Source organism: Laetiporus sulphureus, assembly GCF_001632365.1.
Source record: "Laetiporus sulphureus 93-53 unplaced genomic scaffold LAESUscaffold_46, whole genome shotgun sequence".
Taxonomy (NCBI): domain Eukaryota; kingdom Fungi; phylum Basidiomycota; class Agaricomycetes; order Polyporales; family Laetiporaceae; genus Laetiporus; species Laetiporus sulphureus.
In genome coordinates this window covers 245,869-264,706 of record NW_024468555.1, presented here as the reverse complement: position 1 = coordinate 264,706, position 18,838 = coordinate 245,869, and the positions used below count along the sequence as shown (strand labels likewise).

At 53.0% G+C, this 18,838-nt stretch overlaps 7 protein-coding genes across 7 annotated transcripts; 6 read left to right on the top strand and 1 right to left on the bottom strand.

Moving 5' to 3' along the window:
- The first annotated feature begins 52 nt into the window (after positions 1–52).
- Positions 53–738, top strand: LAESUDRAFT_729990 (uncharacterized protein). Its single transcript, XM_040909754.1, has one exon. The coding sequence runs from the start codon at positions 146–148 to the stop codon at positions 431–433; it is 288 nt and encodes a 95-aa protein (XP_040760480.1). The 5' UTR covers positions 53–145; the 3' UTR covers positions 434–738.
- Positions 549–2,811, bottom strand: LAESUDRAFT_400607 (uncharacterized protein). Its single transcript, XM_040902308.1, has 5 exons — positions 1,754–2,811; positions 1,534–1,696; positions 1,282–1,479; positions 1,021–1,219; positions 549–958 (listed from the first exon to the last, which is right to left on the bottom strand). The coding sequence occupies exons 1-5, from the start codon at positions 2,525–2,527 to the stop codon at positions 949–951; spliced, it is 1,344 nt and encodes a 447-aa protein (XP_040760479.1). The 5' UTR covers positions 2,528–2,811; the 3' UTR covers positions 549–948.
- A 403-nt stretch (positions 2,812–3,214) lies between these two features.
- LAESUDRAFT_729988 (uncharacterized protein) lies at positions 3,215–4,102 on the top strand. Its single transcript, XM_040909753.1, has 4 exons — positions 3,215–3,452; positions 3,519–3,660; positions 3,718–3,788; positions 3,852–4,102. The coding sequence occupies exons 1-4, from the start codon at positions 3,298–3,300 to the stop codon at positions 3,994–3,996; spliced, it is 513 nt and encodes a 170-aa protein (XP_040760478.1). The 5' UTR covers positions 3,215–3,297; the 3' UTR covers positions 3,997–4,102.
- A 2,928-nt stretch (positions 4,103–7,030) lies between these two features.
- On the top strand, positions 7,031–9,330 carry LAESUDRAFT_661146 (MFS general substrate transporter; the record flags this gene model as incomplete). The annotated part of the gene is made up of 8 exons (XM_040904914.1): positions 7,031–7,200; positions 7,257–7,447; positions 7,501–7,978; positions 8,031–8,090; positions 8,152–8,245; positions 8,303–8,474; positions 8,537–8,610; positions 8,665–9,330. 8 exons carry the CDS (start codon positions 7,031–7,033, stop codon positions 9,328–9,330), a joined length of 1,905 nt encoding a protein of 634 aa, XP_040760477.1.
- A 612-nt stretch (positions 9,331–9,942) lies between these two features.
- On the top strand, positions 9,943–12,631 carry LAESUDRAFT_661280 (DEAD-domain-containing protein; the record flags this gene model as incomplete). Its single annotated transcript, XM_040904924.1, has 8 exons — positions 9,943–10,095; positions 10,149–10,842; positions 10,904–11,433; positions 11,490–11,671; positions 11,729–11,915; positions 11,969–12,089; positions 12,144–12,220; positions 12,278–12,631. The coding sequence occupies 8 exons, from the start codon at positions 9,943–9,945 to the stop codon at positions 12,629–12,631; spliced, it is 2,298 nt and encodes a 765-aa protein (XP_040760476.1).
- A 149-nt stretch (positions 12,632–12,780) lies between these two features.
- On the top strand, positions 12,781–16,368 carry LAESUDRAFT_400322 (uncharacterized protein). The gene is made up of 13 exons (XM_040902307.1): positions 12,781–13,164; positions 13,214–13,425; positions 13,477–13,550; positions 13,601–14,181; positions 14,239–14,345; positions 14,407–14,537; positions 14,584–14,735; positions 14,788–15,032; positions 15,087–15,320; positions 15,366–15,429; positions 15,493–15,675; positions 15,726–15,850; positions 15,918–16,368. The coding sequence occupies exons 1-13, from the start codon at positions 12,930–12,932 to the stop codon at positions 16,110–16,112; spliced, it is 2,538 nt and encodes an 845-aa protein (XP_040760475.1). The 5' UTR covers positions 12,781–12,929; the 3' UTR covers positions 16,113–16,368.
- A 189-nt stretch (positions 16,369–16,557) lies between these two features.
- On the top strand, positions 16,558–18,333 carry LAESUDRAFT_729981 (uncharacterized protein). Its single transcript, XM_040909752.1, has 2 exons — positions 16,558–16,777; positions 16,838–18,333. Exons 1-2 carry the CDS (start codon positions 16,624–16,626, stop codon positions 18,139–18,141), a joined length of 1,458 nt encoding a protein of 485 aa, XP_040760474.1. The 5' UTR covers positions 16,558–16,623; the 3' UTR covers positions 18,142–18,333.
- The last annotated feature ends 505 nt before the right edge of the window (positions 18,334–18,838 follow it).

Here is an 18,838-nt window from a genome sequence, read left to right as displayed (position 1 = left end):
CAGTGCTTCCTGTCAAAGAAATATATTCACATACTCTGTACACACATAAGCACGGTCTGTCCATAACATCTGTCTGCGTGACTGGGGGCAGAACACATGCAGGTGGCCTTTGTGGCTCCCATCACAGCTGGCTCTCCCGTCTTGCATGAAGATTTGTCCACTCAGGCTGGAGAATCTCACCGCGAGCGAGCATCACACGTCAGCACCACGTACGAGAGAGGAGCTCACGAACGGACGCACGTGCCTCGTTGCCTATGACCACCCGCGCCCGCTCGCTCACGAGCATATCCACCGCCTGCACGACGCCGCCTTCAGCTCCTCCACCCACGACACCGGCGCGTTCGTCATCACATACACGCTCCGCAGCCTCCACCGCTCCTGCGTCCTGCGCACCTCCTCGGCGCGCCGCGTGATCTCCTCGACGCTCGGATAGAATCAACAGATCCCACTCACGACTCTTTCAATGAAGGCTCTGCCGAAGTAGTCGTCGGTTCATCCTGTGCATTCGCATTCTCACCCGCACCACTGCTTGGTAACGCGTTCATAGACCCCTTGCTTCTCACCGTCGGGGAACCACCATTCCTGCCGATCGAATGTTGTTCTCGTTCCTGTCGTCTTGACTGCTCATGCACGGAAAGCAAATCACTCGTTGATCGTGCACGGGTTGGTGAAGTTGGAGTAGTTGCTGTCCGCGGGGTAGATGGAGATGTAGGCGACGATAAATGAATTGACTGTGAGGGAGGCGGTAGTACAAACTGTGACAATGTTTGTGGCTGGCTGGCTGGTTCAGGCTGCGTTGATGGTTGTGTAGGTTGTGATTGCGTCGGGGCGATGGATGCAGCCGTGGGCGTGGCAGATGAAGCGCGTGAGTCATCCCATGATGGTGAGGAGACGAGAACGGAGGGCGAGGCGGGATTGCGGTATTCATCGCGTTCACTTCGAGCGTTTTCAGGGGTCTCTGCACAACGATAGCACTGAACACAGGAAAGGGCCCATTGAAGTGGACAGCACGTACGCAACTCGCGAAATATCGCTTTGAAAATCCACTCAAATGCTGTCCGTATTTTGTCCTTACCTGCAGGATTCGTTGTCGCAACTTCGATGAGACCTACGTCATATTGCTGTAGCACTCTCGCGGCGCGTTTGGGATCAACATGCAATGGCAGGTCTGATTTGCAGGCAAGTACTATGGTCGGAAGTTTGAGGTGTGCAAATTCACCTAGACAAATCGTAGTCATTTTAGACTCACATTCGGGTGCACCTTTCAATGAGAGCACTTACGCAGGCCATCCGCAACGTGCTGAAAGGACTCCTCGCGTGCCGCATCATAACAAACAATGATCCCATTTAATGAAGGCCGTTCCCAATATTTTGCGCCACTCTGACTCAGATCCAACGCCGAGATGTCGACTTCGAGTATTCGAAGCAGGTAATCTGGAGAATTATGGCCGGCTGAGATCTTCCCATTCCAGCGGGTGTCTAATGGCAGCTATCAGCTTCGATGATCATCAGCGGAGGAAAGCAGCTGCTTACAAGGTATTTGGACATCATCGTCGGTGGCCGTGGGGCCAGCAGAGAAGCTGGACGTGGTAGATTCAGACAGCTTGTACGCCTTCAGACCTTTCCGTATGACAGTTGACTTGCCGCATCCCGCGGCGCCGATGACGGCAATAGATATCTGAGGTGATTGTGGAGGCTTGTGCACAATGACGTGTGAGATGAGAGCTTAGGTAGTGACGCTGAAGGGACATACCGGGGGTATATGGGTATCAAGAGACATGGGCGACTTTTGTTTTGCCATCTTGTGGCTCAGGCTACTGCTCCTTGCAGGGATGATCGGAGCAGGCGGGTGATTCGCATTGATGTTAGGGAACGAGCTCATGGTCTGCAATCGCGATGGTAGTCCCAGTTCGCCCGGCGGAGGTATGGCCTGATTGGACGCTGTCTTGCTCTTTCGTGCGCGCCTGGACAGGTCTTCTGAGCGCTCCATGTCGGACTCATCAAGAAAGTAGGAATGATCGCGCGCGTCCGTAGTAGCACCGGAACTTGTCCCTCTAGATTGCGACGGTATGAAAGGCGGAGGAGCGCCGCGCCTTTCGCGCTCTTTTGTGGGCATGCGGGAGGTGCTAGGCATCGGATCCCCTGCTTGACCCGACTGTGAAAGGCGCAGACGGGCCTCACGGGGATAAGCAAGGTTCGAAGACATCGTGTTGCCTCGAGTAGCGCGTGAGGCTTGAGGAGGAGGCTTGGAGCCGACAAAAGAGTCGACGGAGATGGATTTCCTCAGCGTGGAGTTGGGAGACAATGAATGTGAGGTCGTGGCGAGCTGGTTCTCCTCAGCGGAGACCCCGTTCGAGTCTGGAGGTGGGGAGAGGAAGGTGTCCTGCGACGCGTACGAAGAATAGCGCAGTGGCTGGGAAGCCATGCTGGAGGGCCGAAGAGAAGACGAGGAGGCGCAGTCGGAAGGTTCTGGCACCTGGAGGGATGGAATCTCAGGAAGGTCGATCGTGTGGTTTTTGGCGGTCATGAGAGGGCGTGCATCACGGTGGGAATGGCGTTGAGCAACGAGAGAGAAAGAGATGCGCGAGTGAAGACGGGAAGAGGGCGTCGCGGCCGACTGTGCGCATGCGACCCGCCCTCGCAGCAGCGCTGTCTGGGTTACCGTATCATGTGACCCCCGCCCGACGCGCGCTCGCGACCCCGACGCCTGCTCTCGTCTCGTACCCAAACCCTGTCTCCGGCTCTGCTGCGTGGTCTATCTTTGTCGGCAACGAGGGGTCAATGTGCCTCTTGCTTCGTGAAGCGTGTTAGTAAATTCTACCGCAGGTGCATCCAGACTCGTTCAGCGGCGGTCATAATTCGCAGACGCAGACGCGGACGCGCTGTTGCGTGTTTGTGTCTGATTGGCCCCGACGGTACGAAGATGGCAAGCAAGGAGCGGAGAAGAGCTTGACTGCCTCGATACTCACCTCATGCAATGTATATATGCCCTCATACGCAGACTGCAAGCGAGACATCTCACAGAATTCTACCCTTTCAAGAGTTGGCAACAGCGCGTCGTTGTAATGCTGTATTCTGTTTTTGTCTCTTCAGCCCATGTTTGATCTCGTCGATCCAACACATGTCGGCCGCATGTTTGCCACGATGCTCGCGACCATCCCTCACGCCTCAACAGGCAGCACCTTCATGTCGCATACTATTTCTTCCCCGTCCTCCCTGCGCAGGGCAGTGGCCCCGCTGGTGGACGAGCCCATCACACCAATCCCACCTCTGTATCCTCCGCCTAGCGTCGACAAAATGCGACCGAGGCGATATCCTTCCCGGGCTGCCTCCCACCCGTATCTCTTCACATTGATGACCCTTACAGCGATGGCAGAGCTGGGCCTCACCGCCTTTCTCATAAGCGCAGGCAATGAAATAGCCACCTGGGCTACCCCTGGATACTACCCTCTGTCCGTCGCGACTTTCGGATCGTGTCTTGACGTAGACTGACTTTAGCCTTTGGGCGATGCACTCAGCTTGATTATGCTTTGTTTCGATGCGGCATGGACCGTCCTTTTTGCGGGTGCATATGTACTGTGGGTCGTGGATGGTGCGGTGCACCTCCTTGCAAACATCGCTAGCTCTGTCATATGGCTTCTGCTCACTTCGGTTCTCTGGGTACGCTGAACACGTCTTGAAATGACTTCACGATACCGACCTTAGCACTTTTCCCAGGGTACCGGTGCCGGGTTAATGCACCGCTCTCGCGCGGGTGTAAATTGCCCCGAGCGTGCCTCGCTGTCGAGGTTCGTTCCAACACACCAGCCATTTCGCCCGCCGTATGATCTGAGCGTACACGCTTCAAACAGGTGCAGACAGACCGTTACAGTCGAGGCTCTTGGCTGGACCGAATTCGGCCTCTGCTGTCTTACCTTGAGTGCGACGCTACTATGGCTGAAGACTGGACTCGGGAAGAGAGGCAGTTACATTCGTGACTCGAGAACTTATGTGTAGCTTAGCGAAGTTGCGATTTTGGCGTTGTCTGTCGGGACTACTTTGTAGGACATGTATGTACTGTGACGATGTTGGCGCACCGAATGTCATGGAGACGATGGCTGGATTATGCGACAAGGCCTCTACCGAGCCATGCACACGGATCTCACATGCATTAGCAGCTCTCACGAGTGCTGTATCTCCAGCTTGCATGAATGTATGGCAGCGTACAGAGTCGTCGTCTTCTATGTATGTGAGTGGCACCCTGTGACAATGACGATAATAGAAGAGACGAACATCCATTCAATGAAGAGAACAACAACATGGTCCAGCTGCGCGAGCTGTAACAAGCACGTCTGAATGACGGCTCGGAGCCAAGAGCTTTTGACCGTCCAATCTACGCTACGCAATTAGAGCATCATGTTCAACTCCCGTGGACGGTACGCTGTTTCCGCAGATGCTCGATCAAACCTTTCGGGATTGAGCATCCGATTCCTCATCAAGAACAGTCGTCGGAATCCGAAGATGAAGAAGCACGAGTCTGCCTCCAGCTCGTACGCTGCTGACTGGAGGAAGATATCGTGAACTCGGGGGTTCAGCATTCCCGGGAGTGTCGAGCTTGACTAGCGAAGCGTTGAGACTGGTAGGCAGGATCCGAAGGGCAGCGATCGAGCAAGGCATTCCGCTCCAGTGAGATGTCTTGGCGGCGACAATTTAGGAGTACACCATACATCCTCAAAGCGCACTTGCATGTGCCCGGAAATGAGTGGGCAGCAACGGAGGTCGAATAACACTTCATGCAAGCGTACGGCGGACCACAGGACCTGTCTGCACGGCATCGTCCTCGACCCTTCCGTGGTGAAATGACAACCGCAAAGATAGCGAACAGAATAACATACCCCCGAAGTCGAAGCAAAGACCGAACGAGGCATCCATGATGAACCAATGAACGCATAAGGGTTAGATGATATAACATTTGATTGCTGAGCGCCAGGAAGCGTTGTTCAATCCTTGTGAGAGAACGGCCAAGTCAGTGGCATCGGTCCGAAACGGTCTAAAAATTTCATGGGAGCAGAAGTCACGGAATCAATCCAGCCGCAGTACCGCATGTATAACTGTAACTGAGCCGCAGTAGTAGTATTTGCCTCCTGTAGTCCGACGCGAAGTCTTGAGCGCTTGTTAGCACGATTCACGCTGGTAAGGTGGCACGACTTACCAGGATATATGTCGCTCATCACTGCTGCCCCGAGAGCTGTCGAGGCTTGAATCCCAACGAGATCTCCCTAATAACGATCTAAAGCTGAAAAACAGAAGTCCCGAGCAGTTTGGACCAGAGTTGAGCGCCGCGTAAGTTGAGTTATTACTATTCGTTGGGGATGCAGCCTTTCATTTTCATATTCACCATCCGAGGCGAGTGATAACTGCGAACCTGTCTGAATTGATGAAGCTCCTCTCCCGAGATCACGCTGAGGAGCTGACTGCAGCTAAAACGCACCTGTAAGCCTCGGACGATCGCCTGGCTCCGTGCCGCACGCTCTTCAAACAACCTGACGGCAGGAGACCTGACTTCTGCACACTCCAACCTGGAGAGCTTGCGGAATTGGACCAGTTCACTAAGATGGTGTATGGCACCCGAAGCCGAAAGCACGCTCCCTGGACATATCCATAAAGCGCGATTCTGCGTTCGAAGGGCTAGACACGCTGCCAGACTTCGCCCTGATCGATACGATCTGCAGTAGTATTGCGCGTGTACCTGGCATGATAATTATAATCCATTGGGCCCATGCGTTGCAGTCCGCAGTAGCTTTCTCGGGCACCGCGAACAGCACGCAGCAGCCTGTATGTCGTCAGAGACACCCATGAGAAGAAGATACGTCGTACATGCAGGCTTTTGGAAGATGTCCGAAGGGATGACGATGCAGGCCTTCATGTGCGTCAGGAGGTCCTGCACATAGCGTGCGCCAGACAAACTGCGGGGGGTACATGGTGCTATTTCTTGCGTTGGACGTTCCCTCGGGCCAATGCACCATACCATTCGGGGGTGTCGATTACGATAGCGACGTTCGGATGCCCTAGATTCAAAAGCAGCGGTCTATCAGGTTGCTGGACCAAAGAATATCGAGCTGCGCATGTAGAGCGTTCCATAAAGGAATACTAGTGGTGAAGCACGAAATCTATCACGGCATGCCTTCCGCCTTTCGGTCCGTACTGATTGCGTCGAACAGGGACGTCTTCCTTGCGGCCGGTCAGCTGAATCACAGGCAGCTAACACGGGCGCCGCTATACTTCCACCATGGCCCCCCTCGGGGGGTGAACATAGCATCCTCATCGTCGCGGAGAGCGCATTGGATAGAACCCGCGTACCTGATCACCCCAGGGGAGCACACAACTGCTATAATGGCAAGGATGCCGAGGAGATCATATGGCGGATCTACTGGGTAAAACTTGATGAGAAATCAAGATGCAACGAGCAACAGCTCGCCAAGGTTGCTGAGTTCAAACGAGGATGGCAGCAGAAGCGTTCCAGGTGAAGTCAGACGGTCGGACGCACATTCGGCATGATTCTAGACATGTTGGCTAGATCTTCTTCTGACTGCGTAGCCTTACAGTTGCAATAAGCAGTATGCGATTGGGGCCAGAGGAGCGGACAGAAAGCCAAAAGATGTGCGCGATGAGCAGAATGGACCAGCAAAGGCAGAGTGGCTGAGCATCTCGGAGATGGCGTCGGAACCGGGGTCCGGGTCTAGATAAGATAGCGTGATTATCTGATAAGTCACCTGTTGTCATCGGACGCAATCTGATAAAAAGGAGGCCTGGAGCTCCATCATCTTCCGATATGCCATCCTGCGCCGGGTCTCCCCCCAACATTTATTTCCTCATCACGTCCCTACGCACCAGAACCGCCTGGCCCTCCCGTTCATTCCGGTTCCTGCTCGTACCACGCTGCTGTCTCTACATAAAGTCGCTTGCAGCCTGACTCGCTCGACGACTGACTGACATGTCTCGTGCTGCTGTTCCCTCCAACGGCTTCGCTACCTATAGCATGTCGCCCAGCATGTATCAGCACGCAGACGAATCAGAAGAGGAGGACACGATCATCTCCGACGAAGAATGCGAGCCTTTGCGACTGCTGACAGAGGAGGGACGGTCCTCGCCCCTTCGAGCCTATTTGGTCCGATCTCTCGCTCTCCTTTGCGCCTGCTCTCTGAGCATCGGCAGTCATTAGTGAGTATCCTAGAAGGCACCATGTACATTCTTTTACTCACCGCCCCACTTTGCAGTGCATCATACATATTGGGACCGCTCAAGTCGCGACTGTCACGGGAGATGGGCACGAATAACACGGAATTCTCCCTACTCATCTCCGCATTCTCTCTGAATAGCACGTGGACCCCGTTGGTCGGCGGATTGCTTGCCAGTCGACTCGGAACAACGACAACGAGTATCCTGGCTACCGGAGTTATCTTCCTAGGTATGTCGATTGCCCCCGTTCTCCTTACAAAGTCCGCATGCTTAGTGGCGCAGGCCAGGCTTTGCTTCTATTCGGCAACCTCACCGACAGCGTTCGCTTCATGACCTTCGGTATGTGGGTCTATGGCCTCGGAGTTAGCCCACTGGCGGTTGTGCAAGAGACCATCATCGTACGGTTCTTTAGATCGCATGGCCTCGGGATCTCGCTCGCGTTAGGCTTGGTCGCTGGCAAGGGTGCATCATTCGTATCCGCTCGCACTTCCTATCCCCTTTCGGAACGCTTTGGACCGCACGCACCGTTCTACGCCTCGACAATCCTCACTGCCGTATCCTTCACTGTCAACATCATCTACGTGTGCGCGTCGAAGTGGCTCATCCGTGGTGCCGGCGCCGAACTTGAGGCCTCCGAGATCAAGGATGAGGCTGAGAACAGTCATATTTGCCTGACAGAGGCAGAGGCTCTGAAAAAGGTGGCGAAGAAACGTATGGTGTATCTCCGGGACATAACAAAGTTGGGTGACGTATTTTGGGCGTGGGTACAGCTCCCTTTGAAGTGATGTCCGTTCGTTGACGTCTCGTTTCAGTTACATCGGCCTTAATGTTCTATGCGGTGCTATATGGGCGCCGTTCACCCACCTTGCCGCGTACGTTCTGTTAAGCGCGTGCTTATCTCCATGCCGCTAACTGTTGCTTGATAATGAACAGGAATATCATTGAGAGAAGGTTCGGGTTGAGCGAGCGGGACGCCAGTACAACAGGATCGTACCTGCTTGCTGGAAGTGTGCTCCTATACCCTGTGGTACGGGTCTTGTCGAAGTCAAGAATATGTAGACGCTGAGTTACGTATCTGATTAAGACTGGCATCATCGTGGATCGCGTGAAGACCCGCGGATTTGTCACGCAGCTGCTCACTGCATCTTCCGTCTTTACTCTGCTGTGTTACGCGTGGTTTGCTTTGCCGCCGGAGTGGACCAAGACACCAATGCCTGCTGTCGCTGCGTTTGCTTCTGGTCATGGGTTCTCTCCTCGTAAGTTCTTTAAAAGATAGTAATGCCGAGTTTCCGTTCGACTTACGCACCTTGGATATCAGTACTCCTTGTGGTCATTGTCCCAACATTGGTCCCGGCCAAGTATATCTCGACGACACTAGGTGCCCATAAAGCGGTATGTCTTCATACACTCACTGCCATCGCACCTTTTTGACGATGACCGCCTCAGCTCGAGCAAGTTGGGTCGACGGCCTTCCAAACTCTCGCTGGTGTCGCTTTGGATATCAAAGGCAAAGGCAAGAATGCAGAGTTAAGCTCATTGACTGGCGACGACAAGGATCTTCAATACCTGTTGAATGCCTTCCTGCTCCTCAACGTTCTGCAATTTGCTGCTGTCATTGGACTCTCTCGCCTTGAACGTAGACGAAGAGAAGCTGTTGCTCTTCGCCGGAGCGCTCGTCTATCCGCGGTGCCAAGTGAAGTTGGCCATGATGACGATGCACCACCCCCGAAAGCCGAGGACTCGCGCGGACGAAAAATCTGGCGCGTCACCTCAAGCGAAGTAGTGATCGGTGAATGCAGTCGAGGGCAATCATGTTGTCGTGCAGACTCTTCCGGGGCAGCGGAGAGTGTCCCTCTTCTCCGAGATTCCTCGCGGACAGCGTCTTACCAAGACAACCGCTTTCTGATTTCACCAATTAGTCCTCGCAGTCATTCCCGGAGCACGCTCAGAGTGTCAAGATCAAAGGCAGTGATACGACGAGGCGAGTTGTTCGCGGCGATGTCGGCAATGATGATCGTATTTGCATGGGCGCTGTTCCTCGGGACGGCGTACTTGAAGCTGCGGTCCAAGGAGGAGAGGGGCAGCGCGGGAGTTAGAATGCCTGTGAGCTGATGACTGTTGACGTGTGTGAGAAACCAACCTATCTATATTCCCATGTATCAATAGAATATACCACGCACATATGTATGTACCAGTTAATAGCATACATCAGCATCTGGAGGCAAAATGTAACCGGGAATGAAATGACGACGACAACGGGTGGTCGCGTGTGCGAGCATTACAACCTCGCGGATCACAGTAGAGGCTGGCCCAAAGGCGCTGACACCTTTGACTTCGTGAGACTGGTTGATTGCGCAATATCTGTCCGCTATACACGGTTCTGTTCAGGATATGTAAACCAAAGATGCAGCTGATGCATATGGATATGAGCAATGAAATGGAGAGTCAATCACTCTGCGAAGAATCTTCGTGCACAGTGCGCCGCAGCCACAGTGGTCGTTGCGCGTAGCGAGCGGTAGTATTCTGAATCAAGGGCTGATCGGCAATCGCACGTGGTAGGAAATCTGAGATACGATCTCGCTGAAATTTCGATAATCGCGCTACCACTCGTTGGATACCGACACCCTCCGGTTTTTGGTCCTCTCTTCTGGCTAGGACAACATGGCTCAGGACGAGGACTTTGTTATGACCATTGACTCTGATGTGGAGGACGTCGCACCATCGATGAAGCCTGCGACGACGACAACAAAAATCCTGGCCGTGGAGGATGCGCAATTGAATCCCGACTTTGTATTCGATATTTCGGGAGATCCATATTCTGAACTGATGGAGGAGTCTATGAACTATTATGACTTGGTCAGGAGCGGCAATAAGCCGGTAAGAACCCGTTTGGACATCGCTCTGCAGTTTACACGGCTTATTCGTTCAAGGAACCTATCACTGTGGACGATATCATTGAACGGCGCAAACGTAATTCTCATACAGCCAAATGGCAGAACATGGAACCGGAGGATGAAAGTGACGAAAGCGCAGTATCGGACAACGAAGATCAGTCGGAAGACGAGGACAGCGGCTCGGACGATGCGTACATGGGACGTAAAGATGAGACGCATGAGGAAGACCCTCTAGCAACGTCTGACGAGAATTCTGAATCAGAAGAAGGAGAGCAGAGTGATGAAAAAGACGAAGAAGAGGACGATGAATCATCCGACAGTGAGTCGGAAGAAGAAACGCAGGCTGATAAGGACCGGAAAGCTGCGTTCTTTGCATCCGACAGCGCACCGTCTGAAGAGCACACGTCTTTCCTATCAATGAATCTCTCGCGCCCCATCATCAAGTCAATTACCTCCCTTGCGTTCCATAAACCTACGCCTATTCAAGCTGTCACTATTCCTGTTGCTTTACTAGGAAAGGACGTAGTGGGAAATGCCGTCACAGGCTCGGGAAAGACGGCGGCCTTCATCATCCCCATGCTGGAACGACTTATGTACCGCGACCGGGGCAAGAAGGCTGCTGCCACGAGATGCCTCGTCTTGGTGCCGACGAGAGAACTGGGAGTGCAATGTTTCGAGGTTGGAGCTAAGCTGGCTTGCCATACAGATATCAGATTCAGTCTTATTGTTGGTGAGTGAATACAACACCTCAGCGTACTCGATGTCTTTGCTTACTTTTTTTGCCCCATCAGGTGGTCTGTCCGTGAAGGCTCAAGAAGCGACGCTCCGTACACGGCCGGATATAATCATTGCCACTCCAGGTCGACTTATTGATCATCTACGCAATTCTCCCACATTCACCCTCGACGCCCTCGATATACTTGTGTTGGACGAAGCTGACAGAATGCTCTCTGATGGATTCGCGGAAGAGCTCACTGAGATCATCAAGTCGTGTCCTGCTTCGCGTCAGACGATGCTGTTCTCTGCGACCATGACAGATTCCGTCGACGAGCTTGTGCGAATGTCGCTCAACAAGCCCGTGCGCTTATTCGTTGATCCTAAACGCAGTACCGCTCGCGGGCTCATCCAAGAATTCGTACGTGTGCGAGCCGGGAAGGAAGCTGAGCGGTCTGCGATACTCGTTGCGTTGTGCAAGAGGACATTCAAGTCAGAAGTCATTATTTTCTTCCGCAGCAAAAAGCTTGCCCACCAGATGCGCATTGTATTCGGCTTGCTGAACATGAAGGCAGATGAGCTGCATGGTGATCTCAGTCAGGAGCAGGTTGGTGCTGACGTATTGATGAATCCCCGGATTCCGATGCTGACATCAGCGTACAGCGTCTCAAAGCCTTACAACAGTTTAGAGATGGTGCGGTGGACTATTTGATGGCGACCGATCTTGCATCGCGTGGCCTTGATATCAAGGGCGTTCAAACTGTAATCAACTACGACATGCCCTCGCAGTTGGCACAATACCTACACCGTGTTGGACGGACGGCTCGTGCTGGTAAGGTGGGTCGGTAAGTCGATTGCAACATCACCACATCGTTTGGTTTTATTGATTGCGCTGCGTGCAGGTCAGTGACTCTTGTCGGTGAAGCCGACCGCAAGATGCTCAAGGCGGCAATTAAGCATGCCACTGCTGAAGACTCGGTTCGGCACCGGCAAGTTTCTCCCGAGGTGGTGGCGAAATGGGCTACGAAGCTGGACTCTCTCAAGCAGGAAATCTCTGAGGTGCTGCAGGAAGAGAAGGAAGAAAAGCAGGTAATATCTTTTGGTTCTCTTTCGCATGCACTGTGCTCACTAGCTTCCTTTAGCTGCGCAAAGCCGAGATGGAACTGAAGAAGGGGCAGAACATGATTGATCACGAAGCAGAGATTTTTTCGCGGCCAGCCAGAACGTGGTTCCAAACAGGGAAAGAGAAGGCAAAGGCAGAAGGTAATTATCCAACAGGATGCATACATTTCAGGTAACCTGACCATATCTATGTAGCCGTGAGTAAAGAGCAGTACGAGAGCGGCACTGGTTCCACGAAAAGAGGGAAGGACAAGAAGGCAGACGACAGCAAAGTCAGTCACTCAGTATACTTCAGATTGGCGAGAGTAGTGACATTTGGATCCATATAGCCGAAAAGAGACAAGTTCGCTGGATTATCAAGGCGAGCGAAGCGTCGCAAGATGGCTATGGAAGAAGACGAGGAGGCCGGAGAAAATGGAGCTATTCGTGCTGCTGTGCGTTCCGTAAAAAAGGCCTCCAGACCTGCGAAAATCGGTCAGCCAGAGCGGAAGCCCTCATCGGCTGGTAAGAAGCGAGAAAAGGTAAAGGAAAGGAAGAAGAGGGGCAAGGCAGCGACACGCATAGGCGGTGCTTTTGACAAAGAGATGGGGAGAAGATCTGTCAAGGAGGGAGTCCGCGCGAGGAAAGGGGATGTTATTGGTGGGATGGGAAAGAAGAAGGGTATGAAACGGAAGGCGAAGTAGTTGGATGTGGCGGAGTGCTAGTATAGACGCCCATGTGACCTACCGTATGTGACGCGACGCGTCGCGTGCTCCCACAGGCGTTAGCACTTGTGGCCTGCTCTCATCTTCGCTTCTCTCGACGGTGAGGCAATGGTCTGCTGAGCTTTGTTGAACGTTTTGCATATTAATTGCAACAAAATACTACTGCGCGATCAACCTGTGCCCTGATCCATCCATTCAGGACGGGAAGTTGAGCACTGCCTGCACGCCCTGATCTTACGTTCTATCAACACATCGACGTTCTATGTGCTTGTGAACAATGGGGACGAACTCTATCGTGTCTCTAGCATCAATTCAGTTACCTTCGCCCGCACGCATCCTGCCTTCTTCATGGTGTCCAGATAAAGACTTGCTAGTGGTCATCACCCGACTGGGTACCAAGGACAGGATGAGCTTATGGAAGATGCAAGGATCTAAGAAGTGGGAAATCGGGTTTGACTTTGACGATGCATCAAGCCAGCACGAAGTTGTCAGCATCTCATGGAGTCCCGATGGTAAGCGGTCATGTAAAGCAATGCATTGACGGCTCACTGTGACTTGCAGGACAAGCACTCGCTGTCGCTCACAATCCTCCTCGTGTCACCATCCATTCAATCCAAGATGGCCACCAGGAACGCTCGTTACCAATCTCTCCGCCGCTGCAGGGACTAGGGACTCGGCGGACAGTCGCGCTGACCGGTATTTGGTGGTTCGCGCCAGAGCAGAGGAACACAAAAAACAGTATCCCTGATATATTCAAGCGAGACAATATTATCGTAAGTGCTATTAGTGACAGCGCATGGCATAGCCGATGACAAAATCACAAGACAGGTTCTGCTCACTCGGTCCTCAAGGGTCAGCCGTTGCTTGATTCCTTGCAAGATGAGTCGCAACCGTTAACGTGAGAGATTGAAAACGCGCGAAACGACGTTATATTAACGACCTGTGCAGTGCTGCCGACCTCTTTGCTTTCCACAGCACGCATACTCGGGCCCTGACATCATCTTTGCCGGAAATGATCTCAGCTTGGCCAACACTACCGCAGGATCTCCTTGTTGCCTCGATTAAGCCATCTAAGCTCTGGGGAGGCCCTCATCCCGGAGAGGATCTGGATGAGGTTGACACAGCAAATGTCGACAGCGTGCTGGTAGCCACTGATGACTCAGGACACATGTACGGTTTTCTTGACGGCAGTTATCCCCTCGGCGTGGTCGACCCGGGCTTGGAATTCTCGACGATCTCTCTACTGAAGGAGAAAGACCTGTTCCTGGCTCAGTCTCGCTTTTCGCATTCGGGACAAACGGTCGCGAAGCTGCTGCCAATAATTCTGCGATTACCGCAATTGCAACAACGTACACTACGCGAAGTGGCTAGAACATCATCTTCTGTGCGTGAGCTTGTGTGGTACACAATGCGCGTGGTCAAGGATATGCGTGCAGCTTGGTTCGGCTCCGACACTCAAAATGGCGCTCGAGAACTTGGTCCAAAGTGGGTGCATGCTCTCGAGGAAAGACAAAGGGTTGAGTTTGGCTGTAAGTATTTAATCGCTGTAGTCTTGTGTGAAAAGAAATCCTCACGTCTATGAGCAGACGATGAGCCCCATGCCATGCTGGATTTGACGTGTCTTCTGGCTACTGGTCGCACGTCCGAATCTTTAAGCGATTACCTCGGAAGCGGAGAACAAATGAGCGAAAGAGTTGGTCATGCTAAAATTGTGTTACTGTTGTATCGGTTCTGAAGCACTCTGCTTTGTTTAGGGCCTTCAGAAGTGGGAGTCAACGATGGTTGACGCGCTGACCAAGTTGCGCGATTATGCAGAGAAGAGAGTGGCTCCCGCCTGCCAACGTATACAGGTCTTGCTAGAAGAGGTGCTGGGATGGTCTCGACTGTAAGAACCTCCCCGTTGTATAAGATTAACGGGCTAATTCGAACAGGTCTCAATACGATGCCTGTGACCTCAATGCGTCTCACATACATACATGCCTTGAACTCACAGGCCGTGCCATCGTGCTCTCAGGATGGCTAGCTGCAACTGCTCGCCGTGAACTTGCCCGGTTCAAGGAGTTTATGACCTGGCTGAAACACGGTGTGTAGGAATTCCCGTCGCGAGTGTTCCGCTTGACGGAGCATTGCGTTAGAGACATCTCATGCAAGCTCATCGTCCGACCATAATCATCCCGCGCCCAAACATGACATCCTGGAAGTGAACGACTACCTAATGTCCGGCCTGGTGGTTAGCGCTATCGACAAGTGGTTCATGGGACCAGTTCCTTCATTCTCGCCTCACGATTTAGGCGTGCCCAGGGATTGGCAAGACCTGCACGCTGTGATGCATCGGGCTCGTGCTATACTCAACGAGCCGAAGCAGCTTGAATGGGGGCTCGTGAGTCCGTCCAGTCACCAATGATAGGGCATTCATTTCTATATCGTATTGCAGAACGTGAAGCAGAAAGATTTATCCCACCTTGATCGAAACCTTGATTCATTGATTCAAGATTTGGCGACACGCTGCCAAAGGATTTTCTTGCATGCGGCCAGCGCCGCGGCACGCTCAGCTATCGTTGTCTCCAGCCCCAGTCGCGCTGGAATTGACAGTGCAATTTCACTGCATGGCAGCAGTTCGGACTCCGGCACGCTGATGCGGGAACGAACCGTGAAAGAGACGACTAAGGTAATTCTTTAGCGGTGTTAATATTCGTTCACTAAGCGAGGCTAGCAGCCCGGTAAATTCCAACAATATCTGCTCATGCAGGCAGCGGGTATCAACGATCGGTCCTATTGTACGTATTGTCAAACGGATAACCGGAAGCCAAAAGGATTAATGAATGACTGATCATTCTCAGTGTGTATTTCACGAATGCGCGGCGGGTATCCCTCAGTACCAGCCTTCCACGTCGACATTGCTGTGCTCGCTTGCTTACTTCCGAAGCAAGACGAGCGTGAGGAGAAAATTCCATTTGATGTACTCGATGCGGACTTTTTTGATGACAGCAGTCTCGTGCTGGTGTACCGCATCGATCAATCAGGCAAGCCAAGAGATATTTTGCTCCACCCCAATGCTCACAACTAGAAGCAGCTTTCCTTGCGACTATTAGGTATTCTGATATAACCTACCACACAATAGAAGTGAAGCAAAACGTAAATGACTTTACAAGAGAAGCGTTGATGGCGATCGTGGTTCAAGAATTGCAAGAGAACAAGGTTCTTTGGAATATTCCTCATCTAAGCGGGCGCGCTTTACTGACGGCGAACTTCTATGGTGGTACAGCTACTCCCAATCAGTCCGCCTATCTTGAAATCCCGCCGCTTAACCGGATGCAGGGAAGGGTCTGCGTCCCTGGCAGTCAACGGCAGGGTTGGCCGCCGCGTCGCTTGCGTTCTAGATGATACGGGGCTGGCGTTGGAAATACTGGATATAGAAGGCGAGGATGATGAATCAGAGATGTCTGCGGTGGAGGCGTGATGAAGCAATATTGGTCTCCACGCTCGCGGTGCCTTCGGGAGCAATTCTGGTGGCTGCAGGAGGCGCCGTCCGCGTCGTCGGCATGGGTCTGCCACGACGCCCGAGCGTGTAATTCAAACAGCGAATATACGATTATTGCAAGAGGGTCCGCAGATAAAGTGCGCGACGAGGCCGCGAATATCACACGTGCGGCGGCGATATGAGTGAGCGGACAAAAAAGGGAGGGCAGGGTCACACGGATGGGAGACCGCCCACAGGGTCGGGCCACAGTTACAGTTTCGAGCATCGGTTTGCCGGACCTGTGATTGAAAAATGTGGTTTAGGCTCGCTGATGAGAATGAGCACGAAGAAACATCAACTAATAGAATTTGGCGTGACTTTCCGCGCCGAGCCTTCAAGCCGTGTAACCGGCGAAGAGGACCCTTTCCTCGTGCCCTCCGTTCCAGTTCTTTTTGCCATGCCAGTTTATATCCCGCCCTGACCCGAATCTTGGTCAATCATACGCTCTGTGATGTCCCCTAGTCCATCTGCACAATCTAAAGCCAGCTCCGACGACAATGCCAGCAAAATGTCGGAGGCGGCGCTCAGAAAGAAGAAGAACGCCGATGCGCAGGCCGCCTTTCGTGCGCGACGTGCAAACTACATCGCTACCCTCGAAGAGACAGGTTCGACGGCGTCGATTCTTACGAGAGCATGAAATCGATATTCATCTCTCTTGCTTCTAGTCACAAACCTCGAATCCGTGGTCATCCAGCTCCAAGATTCTTGCAGTGAGGTGAAGGAAGAGAATGCTAAGCTGCGACAGGAAGTCGCTCGCTGGAAGCAGGAGGCCAGACAGCGAGATCGCATGTTGAAGACGTTGTGGCAAGAGCGGGGAGCAGCCAATCTCAGCTCACAGTCGCACGATTATCCTCCTGCGCCCCCATATTCAGCTCACCCATCACCGAGCGTCATCACGTCTCCAATGAGCACTACCCATGTCGGCCAGTACATGGACAATGGCGTGCGGTATCCAGCCCAGCCGGTTTCCCTCGGCGGAGCATTCCAACATCCTAGCATGGGGTCTGGACAGGACTATTCGCAGCGTTCGCCTACGGTGACGATGGCCAGCAATGTAGGAGCAGAGACGTCTCCTGATAATCGGGCGCATCACTTGGATGCACAGAGGATGTCGCGATATGAGCAATACTCGTACCCTCCGGCCAATACCACTAGCGATGGGGCATGGATGCAGCCAGAAGCTCAGGCGGGGCTATCGCCCGAGGTCTTCGATGGCAGCAGTTCGTCGCATTCCCCGAACTATCTCGAATCGCCCACTCTGACATCATCAGAGCTGGCATATTCGACGCAATATGGTCTTGATGATCAGAAGGCATCAAGTTCCTTGACATCCTTCGACTCTTCTTCCTACCCTCCCCCACCCAGCCGTTCAATCTCCCCAGCAGCATCCACGCCAACATCAACTTCATCGACAACATCGTTGGCACCCGCCCCATTCTCGTTCACATTTCAGGACAGCTCACTTGTCCAGGACCACTCTGAGCTTGGCTATCGCCGGCAACCACAGCTGACTTTGCACGGAGGAACTGCTGACATCTCGATGATCACCTCGAGCCGTGACGCGGCCCGTTACCGACCCAACGGCCGCTCCAATCCGTTAACCGATCGTCCGATAGCTCAAGCTCTCGCTTCTTACTCTCGGAGGGAAAACGGTTCCGGTGGCCGCGAGAGCGATGACAGTGAATCATACGCATACTCTAGTCGTTCCCGTACGAGAAGCGAAGCTCCCTCTACTCATGTCTCCCGTTCACCTTCTCCCGCCCCGCCGATATGCGGAACGCTTGCCGTCATCAAGGCACAGGCTTTTGGTGCCTTGCGACGAACGAGGAATCGGAGTAGGAAGACGTCGGAGGGCGCTGCGAAAGCGGCAGTAGAGGCCTTGGAGGCGAGAGGTATTGGGATGGGGGTTGCCATAGGATCGAAACGACCGCGTCTGCACATCGACGACGACGATGATGTGCACAATTGAAAACACATGGCTAGATATCATGACAAGTTGTACTGATGACACATCCGCTGTAGTCTTGGAACTCTGTAGACCCATCTACACATGCTTCGCATTGCTTACTTATTTGCTATCGTTGTTGCACTTCATGTAGGATACCATTGATATGTAATATACCACTGCCTTCGATGTTGGCTTCACTACTCGAACACCGATGGATGTGGCCATATTCGCTCGCGCTGTGATGAACGAGCGTTAGGAAGTCTGACAATTGCGAAAAGGCTGATATACTCACATACAATCAGTTTTTGCCAAAACAATATTGATACGTGCTGTGCGAAAAGCCGAAGGGGACCTCGGGGAGGCCCCGAACAAGTGACGTGAGATCGGCGCCAGGACCACGATGAATCTGTTGCACATAGCCGTGATTGCGGATGATACCCGAGCAACACGCAGAAGAACGACTCTGCCTCGGAAGTATGAGGCTTCCCTTGTATTGGTCCATATGAACGAACGTGATCCACATGTGACGTGCATGGGCAGCGACTCATGATGGACGCCCGTTGTATGATCGTGAGATGCTCGACACACATACATTGTCAAAAACGCGCCCTGAGCTTGTCGGCGAGCGGAAGTTGCACGTCATTCCTCATATCCGGACACGAGGGCCGGTCAGATTTTACTTTGACGTATTGGAAAGTCGTTGACGATATTGACTGCA

Excerpts from the sequence above, each read along its gene's own strand:
- LAESUDRAFT_729988 (XM_040909753.1), top strand. The coding sequence starts at position 3,298 with ATGCGACCGAGGCGATATCCTTCCCGGGCTGCCTCCCACCCGTATCTC. Across the intron at positions 3,661-3,717 it reads TGCTCACTTCGGTTCTCTGG|GGTACCGGTGCCGGGTTAAT; the intron begins GTACGCTGAACA and ends CACTTTTCCCAG. Across the intron at positions 3,789-3,851 it reads GAGCGTGCCTCGCTGTCGAG|GTGCAGACAGACCGTTACAG; the intron begins GTTCGTTCCAAC and ends CGCTTCAAACAG.
- LAESUDRAFT_729981 (XM_040909752.1), top strand. The coding sequence starts at position 16,624 with ATGTCCCCTAGTCCATCTGCACAATCTAAAGCCAGCTCCGACGACAAT. Across the intron at positions 16,778-16,837 it reads CGCTACCCTCGAAGAGACAG|TCACAAACCTCGAATCCGTG; the intron begins GTTCGACGGCGT and ends TCTTGCTTCTAG.
- LAESUDRAFT_400322 (XM_040902307.1), top strand. The coding sequence starts at position 12,930 with ATGGGGACGAACTCTATCGTGTCTCTAGCATCAATTCAGTTACCTTCG. Across the intron at positions 13,551-13,600 it reads GATGAGTCGCAACCGTTAAC|TGCTGCCGACCTCTTTGCTT; the intron begins GTGAGAGATTGA and ends CGACCTGTGCAG. Across the intron at positions 14,182-14,238 it reads ACAAAGGGTTGAGTTTGGCT|ACGATGAGCCCCATGCCATG; the intron begins GTAAGTATTTAA and ends GTCTATGAGCAG.
- LAESUDRAFT_729990 (XM_040909754.1), top strand. The coding sequence starts at position 146 with ATGAAGATTTGTCCACTCAGGCTGGAGAATCTCACCGCGAGCGAGCAT.
- LAESUDRAFT_400607 (XM_040902308.1), bottom strand. The coding sequence starts at position 2,527 with ATGACCGCCAAAAACCACACGATCGACCTTCCTGAGATTCCATCCCTC. Across the intron at positions 1,697-1,753 it reads TTGATACCCATATACCCCCG|CCTCCACAATCACCTCAGAT; the intron begins GTATGTCCCTTC and ends ATTGTGCACAAG. Across the intron at positions 1,220-1,281 it reads GCACGTTGCGGATGGCCTGC|GTGAATTTGCACACCTCAAA; the intron begins GTAAGTGCTCTC and ends CGATTTGTCTAG.